The sequence below is a fragment of the Nyctibius grandis genome, chromosome 2 (assembly GCF_013368605.1).
Source record: "Nyctibius grandis isolate bNycGra1 chromosome 2, bNycGra1.pri, whole genome shotgun sequence".
NCBI classification, from domain to species: Eukaryota; Metazoa; Chordata; class Aves; order Nyctibiiformes; family Nyctibiidae; genus Nyctibius; species Nyctibius grandis.
Genome location: NC_090659.1, coordinates 27,621,385 through 27,633,762, shown reverse-complemented (window position 1 = coordinate 27,633,762; position 12,378 = coordinate 27,621,385). Strand labels below are relative to the sequence as shown.

The following is a 12,378-nucleotide window of genomic DNA, read 5'->3' as shown; positions in this document are numbered from 1 at the left end:
AACAGAACTTGTTTGCCTCTCCCCTTTCCACCCACTCACAACCATTTAAATACTTTAAAATTCTGTTTTTAAATCTTTGGTGATCTAGATTGTTCAAGCATCTGAAAATAGTTGTCGTATTCTCTGAGACTAGTGAAAATGGAAATGTAATGTGAAGATGAATATATAAACACTCCTTTTTTCTGTTTATAAAGCATCAGCTTTTTTTTTGCTAACTCTGACCTCCTTTAAACGAGCAAATTCTTAATTTTGACTCTTACATAATTGACTTCAGTGTAAGCTGTATTGATTGTATTTTGTAACTAAGCATTTTAATCCCTTTCACCTCATAAAATAGTTAGACATAGTATTGGGTCAAGATACTTATGTAGTCATTTTGTTTTTAAATATTATACCAGAAAGTTTTAAGATGTTCTAATGCTTTTTTTATTATGCTAGGTTGTGATTCAGGGCAATGACGACATCGCAAACAGAGCAATAGATCTTCTGAAAGAGATCTATACTAATCTTGGCCCAAGGTTACAAGTTAATCAGGTAAAAAAAACAAGCAACAAGAAAACTGGAATATAATATGACAGAAAAACAGTGATAAAATTCTATTTGGTGATATTTTTTTATTTGAAAGCTTTGAAAACAGAGAATAGTTTTCATGTTTTGAAGAGTGTACTCCAGAGTCTAGCCATCAGATTCTGGTCAGATACAGAATTAAGATATTTTTCTGATATTTGCAGACTGAACTCTGATAAATGTTTCATATTAAATTAGTCTGTCGTATTTGCTCTTTCTACTCAGAAAATAGTTCATATCATATACTTAGGTAAGCCTTTTGTTGAACTTCCAATTGTGGTACTTATTTGTACTAGTATGTTCACTGGATGGGTCTGTTGAGTGTTATCACAAGCTAATCTCATCTTTTTTTATGTCAGGTCCCTTACAAAGGGTCACAGAGTTTCCATATAATGGTCAAGCTAAGCTCTAGCAAATCAGATATTACCTCCCTATGTTAATATTTGCTGGGAGCTGTGTTTCAGTGGACAGAGAGAAGAGATAATGAGTTTCTGAAAGGTCAGAGGAAGTGAACTGTTGGGATTTCACAAATTTTGGGGCGAGTGTTGTCCTCCAGACAGTCTCCAATTGGTGGCTTGATAGTTGTATTTCTTAAAACTCCCATTTTCATACTGGTCCTCAAAAACGGTTTTATAGTCTTCAGAGCTGCCAGTCTGCTAGATAGAGCACAGCTGCTCTGAGTGATGCATTTACAGCCACTCAAGCTATATCTTACTGTAGTGGCAGGTGGGCTGTATGATTCTTTTTTGCTATAGGTCTGGGCTTACTAAGCATGCGTAGATCTGTCCACCTGCACATCGTTAGATCTGACACTTCCAGGAAGTGTTGGATTTACTTAACATGCACACAAGTATTCTGTTTCATTGTGCTGGTAACTCCTGTGCTCCTGAGCAGCCTCTAAGAAAAGTGGCTGTTGGACTCTGGTTTACTGCCATAGCTATGACTGTTAATGTTTCTATTGCAGACTACTACCTGGAGACACTGCAAACTTTTTATAGCGATACTATGAGTTGTATGTCAGTCTAGGTCAGGAGCAAGGAAGAAGATTGCTGCAGCTGACACTATACTGAATCTAGCTCAAAATCTATTTCTGAGTTTATGCAGGAAAAGAGTGTATCTGGAACTGGGTTATGTGATTTTGGGAGGGGGGCGGGAATAGTTGTTCTGGTGGTCTGTAAATGTTCTGTGTTCACTCTTAGTGTAAAGTAAGTTAACCTGTATTAGTTTGTCAGCTAGAGATCCTTTAACATAGTCTAAGGAACTGAATAAGAGAAAGTCCGATTTAGCGTTCTCTGCAAACTTTCACTTTTTCTATTTAAGTGCAAGTCTGCACTGTACAGTGACAGCTACCGATGACATGCAAGATTTTTGAAGCGCATACTAAATTAGAGTTATTTATCAATGGGAGTTTACTCGAAAGTGGAATAAAACAGCTTTATAGAGTAACTTACCCGGTTTTGTTTTGTTTTTTTTTCACTTCTACCATTGGATTATCCTGCTGAAAAGAGATTTTTTTTTTAATATTTCTTGTAATTGCACCAATTTTTTAATGTAATTAGGTAGTGATTCATGAAGACTTCATTCAGTCCTGTTTTGATCGTCTAAAAGCCTCCTACGATACATTATGTGTGTTGGATGGAGATAAAGACAGTATCAATTGTGCAAGACAAGAAGCAATACGAATGGTGAGAGTGTTGACTGTTTTAAGAGAATATATAAATGAATGTGATAGTGATTACCACGAAGAGAGAACTATTCTGCCTATGTCAAGGTATGTGTGAAAATGCACTACTGTGATTTTGATTTCTGTTAACTAAGATAGTATTAATATCTTTGTGATTTTTACATTCTAAAGAGTTTCTATTCAGGGAACGTCTTTATAGAGTTTTGAAATTCCATTTTCTTTGCTAATACATGAACTGATCTGTAGTAAAAAAAAAAACCTTAATTTGAAATATCAGGCAAATACAGATATATGTGAAAGGGACAGCAGACCTGAGAATAAACTTGTTTGTGGTGTTTTGTTCTATTACTAGCACAATGTACCTGGTGGCTAGATTGTTTTGGATGTATTTCGTGTTTTCATACAATTATTTAAAACCAATAACATTCTATAAGTTAGCATGGGCAAAGCTTCTGTGTTTTTCATAGTCCTGTCATACAAAAACCGCATTGTTAATGTATATCTTAATCTTCCAGAGCTGTTTAGAGATGCTAATCTTACTTTGCAAGTTTAAATTTAGGATTATCACTAAGTGAAATATTCTGTGTAAATTCCTCATAAAAAGGGGAAGAAAAGAACAGCACTTTGAAGTATATATGTTTTCTGTATACTTTCACTCTTCTTATATTTGTCATTGAATAAAAACTTAGCTTAAATCCTAGCTGCTCCTTCTTTAACTCTGTCTGTGGTACAAAGGAAACACTTAAATCCAGTGTTGTGTAGATGTTTTCACAAACAAAATACTTTATTTCCTGAAAGAGGAAAGCAGAACAGAAAACTTTAAATGTTGCAGTGTTAGTAGCTGTGGGAAGAATGTCTCAGAAACACATAAGGGATACACTGAGATTGCTATGGGTTTATGATGCAACTAACGTATTTTTAGACATGGAGGGGGGTTGTTTTCCCCTTCCTTTAAACGCCCTTTTTGTCAAGAAAATTGAAGAGATTGTTTTTTCTTCATGATGTGTCAGTAATTTGCAGTGCTCCTACAGCATTTTTATTGTGTATATTGGTTGATTATTCCTAACTAAGTTCTCTTGTTGATTGTGAATGCATCTTTTTTACATGGGCTGCTTATTTGACTAGACTAACTTTTTCACAGGTCTTGTTAACAAGGAGCTTTTATGAGGAATTTCTGCCTTCTTTTGTTGCATGAGATTAGTTTGTTGGGCTTATCTGGGCACATCTTTCCTAATGAGTTCCATACCATTGTACGAAGCGTGATCACTACTAGTGTGAAAACATTGCTTTTTTTGAGCTCTTTACGTTTTTTAAAAAGCATTCTGATTTTTAAAATTGGAATTCTAATATAAAACTTCCAACAGCTTTTGACAGAAGGCATTAAGACTTGGTGACCTGATGACTTTCTCTGATCTCGATGTATTTAAAACTGAGTGGTTTTGCTAAATGAGCAAAACAGTTGCCAGTCTGAGCTTTATTTGCACATTTTGATCAGGAAGTTACAAGCTAGAGAAAAGATCTAAAACTTCATAAGAGACTTTTAAAAATTCTGTCAATGTTTCTAACCTGACTGTAAAGTTGACCATATATTTAATGCAATTGTGCGAAGTGTGGCTTTTGAAAGTTTCTGTGTATGTTATGTTTGCATAATTGCTGTGGCTTTCACAAAATCTCGTGCTGGAGTATATCACCATATGTAAAGATTTGAGGTTGAAATATCTGCAACACAAAATACAGCAGGAAAAAAAATTATTTCATGAGGGCAAAAATATGTGGTTTGTTTATTTTCAGAGCTTTCCGTGGTAAACATATCACACTGGTAGTTCGTTTTCCAAACCAAGGCCGACAAGTGGAAGATTTGGATATTTGGTCTCATACAAATGACACAATTGGCCAAGTACGGCGTTGTATTCTCAATCGTATTAAAGCCAATAGTGCACACACAAAAGTAGAACTGTTCATTGGTGGTGAGCTAGTGGACCCTGCAGATGATAGAAAATTAATTGGGCAGTTGAATCTCAAAGATAAAACGGTAAGTGTTGCAGGTTGATTATTTATGTCAATTCAGATGTCGCTTGGCTTTTGTAAATGCTTGAAAAATAACATGCATAAGGATCACTTATTCTTGTGAAATAGTTCCATTCCTCCTCCTTGTATTATGCCATTAACTTTATATCAGATGCTTTTTTAGTAAAGAATCTTCATTTTTGCATAGTATTAAAACTACAATTGTGTTTTTCAGCTAATTACGGCTAAGCTTACACAGATAAATTCTAATATGCCCTCAAGTCCAGATAGTTCTTCTGACTCTTCAACTGGTTCACCGGGCAACCATGGCAATCACTACAGCGATGGTCCAAATCCAGAAGTTGAAAGCTGTTTACCTGGAGTGGTAAGCATATTCTGAAGTGAACAGTTTAAAAGCATTTTTTTCCCTATATTTTGTCTTTAACTAACAATTTTTATGTGTTTTTTTTTATTTACTTTAAGATCATGTCACTGCATCCTCGATACATCTCTTTTCTTTGGCAAGTTGCAGACTTGGGCAGTAGCTTAAATATGCCACCTCTTAGAGATGGAGCACGTGTTCTTATGAAGCTCATGCCGCCAGGTAAAACTTGTTTTTATCCTGTTTTATCTTGTAATATCTTGTATAATAATTTTTCACCTGTTACGTAAAAATGAAGATAGGGGAGTATTTTCCACTTTCTGGTAATTTATTGATACTGTAATTCATGACTGTATCCTAATTGGGATTGTAGATGTATTTCCCAAGTAGTTATTTCTTGTCTGTCATGTAAAGCTGTATAGTTTGCAGTTGGTACTGGGGTTCAGTGCCACAGTGCAGTTCAGTACCGTGAAAATGGGGAGAAGTGTTGTATTTTGAAGTGGTTTTGTAGCACTGCTTTAACAGGATCACTTTTGTAGTGACAGAAATAATCATTGCAGTACTCTTCATAGTCTGATCTTGTCTATCAGTCACATGTTTTTGGAACTTTTCTGATATACTTAAAATTTTGAGATTTATAATTGTGAATACTTGTGGCTTGTTCTGGAGTAGTTTTGTTACAAAATGTTTATAAGTTGTGTTTTTATTGCAGATAACACTACGGTTGAGAAACTAAGAGCTATTTGTTTAGACCATGCAAAGCTTGGGGAAAGCAGCCTTAGTCCATCCCTTGATTCTCTGTTCTTTGGTCCTTCTGCCTCACAAGTGCTGTATCTAACAGAGGTTTGTGATGCTTTGCCTGTTCTTTAAAAATCTTTAGCTCTGTAACATTATGGAAGCCTAAGATCAAATTCTGATTTGAAATTAACAATAGAAAATACTTAACAATTTACTGGAATAAATGGTTGTAGGGCCAGTGCTGTCAAGGCATTGCTTAAGTAGTATTCCAACACAGTCTCATCTTCAATAATTATATTCAAGCTAGTGTATTTCTGTTAGTTAACTCTGTATTTTGTTCTGCAGGTAGTTTATGCCTTGTTAATGCCTGCCAGTGCACCTCTGGGAGAAGATGCCAGTGACTTCCAATACAACTTCTTAAAAAGTGGTGGTTTGCCTCTTGTATTGAGCATGCTGACTCGAAATAACTTTCTGCCAAATGCAGATATGGAAACTCGAAGGGGTGCCTACCTTAATGCTCTAAAAATAGCCAAATTGTTGCTAACAGCAATTGGATATGGCCATGTTCGAGCTGTGGCAGAAGCTTGTCAGCCAGTTGTGGAAGGCACAAGTACAATTTCACCGGTAATATAAATCTTCCTTGCTGCAAATAGCAATGTACTCTGGTTTTTATATTGTCTGTCGCAACGTCTGTCTACTCTCTGTTGACAGTCTCTTTGAGTGAGTTGCATGTCAAGAACTCACCGTACTTTCAGATAATTATGTCTAACAATTCTAACAAGGAGATCAACTTACTAAACAAATCCTAATCTTGTTTCTTTCTGACTGTAGAAAAGTTAAGTGTGAGATCCACTTGCTCTATATATGATTTTCAATGGTTTGCATGATTGTCAGTACAGGTAACTTTCCATTTTCCAGTACATCTATCGCATAAATGCGAATTCTGATTCTTTTGAGCTGTTGAGTCTATTGAAGGATGTGCCTCTGAATTTTTTGTATCTCCTATTCATGATTAGAGCATAAAACAACAGAACTGATGATGAGTCGTGGCAGTCCTTTTTCTACACAAAAATAAGTCCTTGGCTTGCTAGGTTCCTAATTCTGTCCATTGCTTGTAGAAAATTCTTGTAGAGAACAGCTAGGTACATTGCAGAGCTAAGTGTTAGTAGTTGAAAGGTGTTGTACCCTAAGATTTCTCAGAGTTGGAAAGGGAAAGTCTAACCTAGGTGTTCTGAATGGTGATCTTACATGCCTATACTAGTAGATTTTATGCATGTGCAATATGGTTAGTTCTTCTACATCTGGACAAATATATTGTGGATCAGGATTTTATTTCTGCCTTCTTAATGGCAGATGTACAGCATAGAGCCCAAAAATTAAAATTTGCTGCTGTCTTCCTTGGACATTTGCTTCCAGATATTCCAGCTATTTTTTTTTCTTTTGTCGAGATTCCATCCTGAATAGTTGCTTGAGCTATCAACCGATACTCAAGAATACATAGACGGCCCCACTTCAGAGCACTTTCTTCCAGAATATTTACAAAGATCCATCTCTGAAGCAGAGAAGTACATTCCCCTTAAGTCTGAAAAATAAATATCTGTTCTGGTTAGCTGCATCTGTTGGAAGATACCAGATTAATTCTTTTTCAAGGAAATAAAAACTCTTAACAATTACAAAGAGGCGAAGATACCTTTTCATGTCTCATGTTAGAAAATAATAGAAACATTTTAAAGCAAACATGTTTGCCACCCTAACCTTCATCTATTTAAAATGAGTAAGTTTTACTGCCCTATTTTCTTATGACGATTATTCAAACGGCACTTTGGAACATGGATAACATAATTTGAGTCTTGAAGTGCTCTTTGAAGCAACAGTCTTGAAGTACTGTTTGAAACTGATTTATGCTGACCACTTAAGAGGTAGTAACATTTGTCTGTGACTGCTGACAATAACTGTTTAGTGTTGCAAACATCTAATTTTGTTATTAACTGATTTGTTGGAAAAAACACAGTTATTCTTGCTGTCATTGTTATCCTTTTTGAAGGACTTTGGTCTTGATGCTTTTTATTGCTGCAGCACCAATAAGCTTACACTTTGGAATGGAGGTGAGATTTGTAAATACCTTTCATCTATATTAATCTAAAGCATAAGTACCATAGCATAACTTATTTTCCTGGCTTTCCATCAGTACTTAAGAGAATGAGGTAACCAAGATTTTGTGTCTACAGTCTTCTAGTTACCGGTCTGCTGCTGTTACTAGGACCTTTTAAATTTTTATTTTCTTCCTTGCTTTCATAGAAAGTTGAATCAATAATGCTGTTGAACATAGTATTCTCGTACATAGACTCAGAATTGCCCCCATATATATATTGTGTTTGATCATTTACAACCCTCTTCCAATAGCTAATTGACTGTGTAAGCTCTATTAGTCTTCAATGGGAGTTCTGTAATTTTGCTGCCCAAATTGTGTCTTAGTGAAGCTGACAAAGCAAAGGGATATGACCAGCGCTAGGTGTTCCAGATCAACTTCACAGTGTGTCTTCTGAGCAGCATTTGAGATGGGGTTTTTTTGGATGAATTGGTACTAGAAAATGAAGAAACTCTTCTGTACAATAAGCTTTAACTTATAACTGCAGCACACAGTCTTTTCAAGCAAGTTTGTCTATGAGAAGGAAACCGCCATTTCAGATTTGAACTGTCAAAACTCTGAAGCTCTGTCAGCCCAAGGAGAAGGAACTCCGTGCTCAAACCAATCCAGAAAAGAGAAAAACTGGTCTTGCTGCTGTTTCTGTTGTGAAAGTATGATCAAGAACAGGAGGGATAATTCAGAACAGAATTCTTCAGTAGTGCTCTAACTCAAATGTTTAAAATGTACTTAAGTATAATGAACACTGCAACTGTGTTCTGTCTGGACACTGTTAGCTAATCCAGAGGGAGACCCATTGTTGTAGCAAACCCCTTCTTTCCTACATCAACAGAAAGGGACGGAGGCATTATAATTCTAAACGCCCTGTTAACTTGAAATAATCTGATCAATAAACAAACATCCAAACCTAAGTAGTTCTGAGCAAGTGCCTCTCCTCTTAACTACTTGTACTCTTTGATAGTACACTGTAGCATACAGTGTCTTCAGATGTGATGGTATCTATTTGAAAATGGGAGGGCTTATTTTTTTTGGTGTTTGCAGTTTCTGTAAGTAGTTTTCCTTCCAAGATCTTACCTACTTCTACCAAACCTTTCCTAGTAACTTTAGATTTTCATGTCTTCTTGCTTTCTTTTTTCCATTTAAAAATAAGTATAAGAAATACTTTCTTCCAGATAAACCAGGCTACGCATGACCAGGCAGTGGTGCTACAAAATGCCCTACAAAACATTCCTAATCCAACTTCAGAATGCATGCTAAGAAATGTAGCAATACGTCTTGCACAGCAAATATCTGATGAGGTTAGTGAATTCCTTTCTGTATCACCCTTTTTTCCTGTAGTATCTTTTTTTAATCCTTAAATTTATTGCTTTGTAAGACATGGATTTTTCCTTCTAAAATGTCATTAAACATTATAGGTAATGTTCATATGGTTCGTAAGCTGTTAACTAATGAAAATTATTTAATGAATTGTTTCCATATGCAGTTACAAAATTCAGTGTCTAATAGCACAGAGGCTTAAGTGAACTAGGCATATTTTATACAAGCTTTTCAATGGGTTATGAATATTGTTACACTTAGATCAGAACTTAAGAAATTTGATATAATAGATTTGAAGAAGTTAATGAGTATTTTGAAAACATTTTTGTGATACTTTTTTTTTTTTTTGTCTTTTATGTTTTGGTGTCTGAGTAACATTCTCTTCCTGAAGAGAAATGCAGAAAAGGGGAGGTAGTTTTTAAATTTTGAGCATGGTTTTTAAATGCTGAAAGATAGAAGTCTCAGATCATTGCCAGTGTATCTTTGCATATTGAAAATGCATTAATAATACAAGTGAAAAATTGGATTGTGGAGCTCAATAGGGTTAAACAATGTGCTTTGCAAATATAATAGTCTTATCTGTATGGTACTGTATGGTATGACCAAACCCCATTTGGATTTGGAATTATGCATCATGTTAGTGAATGCATTAGTGAATTCTGCTGAATTCGGCAGAAGCTAAAGTCGGAACTATTGCAAATTCCGCTTTCATGGTGAATTGGGATCCCTCAGTTTCCAGTGTGGAAGCAGTGAATATTGGTTTTTCTTTACTGTATGGAATATCTGCAAAGCTGTCTCCAAAACATTTCTGAGCTATCTAAGTAAAAGTAGTCTTGTATTATCTTAATATTGAAAAATACACTGTTTCTTCTGAACAAAGAGCACTGGCTAAAGAAAGCACAATGTACTAGACTGCAGGACTCAACCATCTGCCTTCCATTAGTGGTAGTATTGCATCCACAGGTGATCAGATGTGTAAAATCAGCCAGTTGAACTGTGATTTAGTTAAATTCCTTCCACAGACGAAATGTCTTTTGAGGTGAGGTGTGAAGAAAGGTTTTTAATTGTGCCCTTGTCCTTTTTGGAGGACTTCTAATAAATAAATAAACTATATTTTTTTTACCAGATACATCAGAGCAAACAAAATCTGAATTTCTTTAACGGTATCGCTGTTAAAGTATTGTCTATAATTTTCTGAAATTATGAAAACTGCTGTAGATCTAAATTTCATATGTATTGTGGTTTGCATTTGAAAGATTTTTTTTTTTTTTTTTTTTCTTTTCATGTTTTGGTAGTCAAAGACTCTTTTCAACTGACCTCATGATTTTAAAAAAAATAAATCTGACATGGTTTCCATAGGCCAGACAGAAGACTACAGCACAGAAAGAAATCTTTCACCTTTTAAAAAAATTTTGATACTTCAAGATTTTAAAACTACAATGAGATTAAATTAAAGTGTTCTTTTTCTTGTGATGCTGTTACTGTAAGGTTGCTTTGCTGTGACAAAGGTGAAATACTTATTATTTTTCTTGCAGCTACTGTGAGTGTCCATATCAGTAGCAAGAATGCACATTTTTCAGGTTTCCTCATGAGGCGAGCTTATTAGTTAATCTTCTTAGAGTCTCCTTTTTTCATTAAGTCTGAGCATTAGAAAAATGAAATTTGAAATGTTTGAGAACTGTCTACCATCTGCTTTTAAAGATTGCCTATTTTGGACAGTTCTACTTTGAATATAGACTCCAGATAGGTTCGGGCTTTTTTTGAAAGTTGATGCAAATCATAAATAATGACAGTTGCAGTATGTTTTGTAACGTATGTATATCAGTAGAAACTATGGATGTTAACTCGGACCATGCCCAAAATACTGAAGAGTGATTCTGCATTCATAAGATACATGCTTTGTGTTCTTATTAATTTTAAATCGTGTGTAACTTGAGTATAGAACAATCCCTTTATATATTAATCACATACTCAATAAATGTTACTTTGTCTAGCTAGCTACCAGCTAGCACAACAAATATCATGGTGGGGACAAACCCTAAAATAACTTCAACCTGTTACATTACTTAAGAGGTGGGCTACCTTCCACATGCATGCTTGGTGGTTTGTTGTTTTTTTTCCCCAAATCAATAACATTTTAGCATTGAAGTTGGTAATTTCTGCTAAATCTTAATCAGAATCAAAGAGTTGCTGGTTATTTATCAAAAATGTTCACTTTCTTGTAATGCCTGGTAATTGTAGCATTACAGTTTAAAATTCTGAAATATATCTAACATACATGCTACTTTCTATTAAAAAATTAAATATTACGTAAGTGAAGTACAAATGCTTTTCAAGATACATCTTTTTTTTCTATTTAAGGAAAAATTCTTTGTTAAATTAGAAAATTTTAAACTTTCTATAAAATACATTTGTGATAATTTAGAATCCATTGTAATGTTATTTGCAACTACATTTTAATGTTGCTGTGGTTTATTTCTTTTTTTCAGGCTTCAAAATACATCCCTGATATCTGTGTTATTAGGGCAGTACAAAAAATTGTTTGGGCATCAGGTTGTGGGTCAGTTCAGCTGGTTTTCAGCTCGAATGAGGAAATTAGTAAAATCTATGAAAAGGTAAGAATTCCTAAGCAAATTCTTTTCTGTGTAACTGTTCCTTTGTTTACAAAAGGGATAGCGTCAACCAGGTCAGGCTTAGAGTGTGGTGAGCTTTTAGGTAGGTATCTTGGTGATGATGCATTTCGAAGTCTAGTATATGTCAGTTGTCATACCACAGTTTAATTTTCTATTTCAAATTCCTTTTCAAATTCCTTCCAAGTAACTATTTAATTGTAACTTGAATCTCGTGTCAGTTCAAAAATGCAGCAGTTCTGTAAGCTGGTGTAACATGTTTTCAGCCCAGTTAGGTTCTGTATCTAAATAAGAAATAAGCATTTCTTGCAATGCTAATTTTTCTAGTCTTCAAACTTAAAAGATCTGTTCTACAGAAGTTGATTTAAAGCATATGTGCAGTCTAGAATGAGAAACAAGAGCTAATTGGTCTGAAATTAGTGCTGAAGCACTGGTAGAATGAAATAACTGCTAATCCTGTATGGCTTTTTTCCTTTTATTATGTGGATATGTAAAACATATTCATGGTTTCACATGTGGTTTACGCAAATAGTTTGGAGTTGGGGGTTATATATTAGTATGTTATCACACATCTTGTGTTTAATGAATGTTGCTTACGGTTATAGCAAATAGTAATCTGTATTTTGACAGTGATTTAAGAAAAATATTTTTTCTTGTTCTCTAAATATCTTCTCTTATTCGTCTTAAAATCAAGTTTAATACTCATCAGTACTTGCCTGAGAGTAAAAGGGAAAGGAATATATAGGGAGGTTTTATTCTTGGTGTATTAGCTGTTGTGCTTCGATGATCAATTACAGGAAGAATATTCACTTCAGCAAAATGCAACACCTTTTCATTTAGCTTACGTAGTGGTATAATGGCATCTGCTTCTATTGCTGTGAGAATGACTTCTTCATGAAATAAGGGG

At 34.8% G+C, this 12,378-nt stretch overlaps 1 protein-coding gene across 1 annotated transcript in view; it reads left to right on the top strand.

The window, feature by feature from the left end:
- USP9X (ubiquitin specific peptidase 9 X-linked) overlaps positions 1–12,378 on the top strand; it is a 105,413-nt gene that overhangs the window by 59,226 nt on the left and 33,809 nt on the right. Inside the window, exons 17-25 of the mRNA XM_068395183.1 lie at positions 439–534; positions 2,127–2,338; positions 4,043–4,283; positions 4,494–4,643; positions 4,742–4,862; positions 5,353–5,483; positions 5,724–6,002; positions 8,697–8,822; positions 11,331–11,456. Coding sequence (XP_068251284.1) covers positions 439–534; positions 2,127–2,338; positions 4,043–4,283; positions 4,494–4,643; positions 4,742–4,862; positions 5,353–5,483; positions 5,724–6,002; positions 8,697–8,822; positions 11,331–11,456 — 1,482 coding nt within the window. The remainder of the gene's footprint in view (positions 1–438; positions 535–2,126; positions 2,339–4,042; positions 4,284–4,493; positions 4,644–4,741; positions 4,863–5,352; positions 5,484–5,723; positions 6,003–8,696; positions 8,823–11,330; positions 11,457–12,378) is intronic.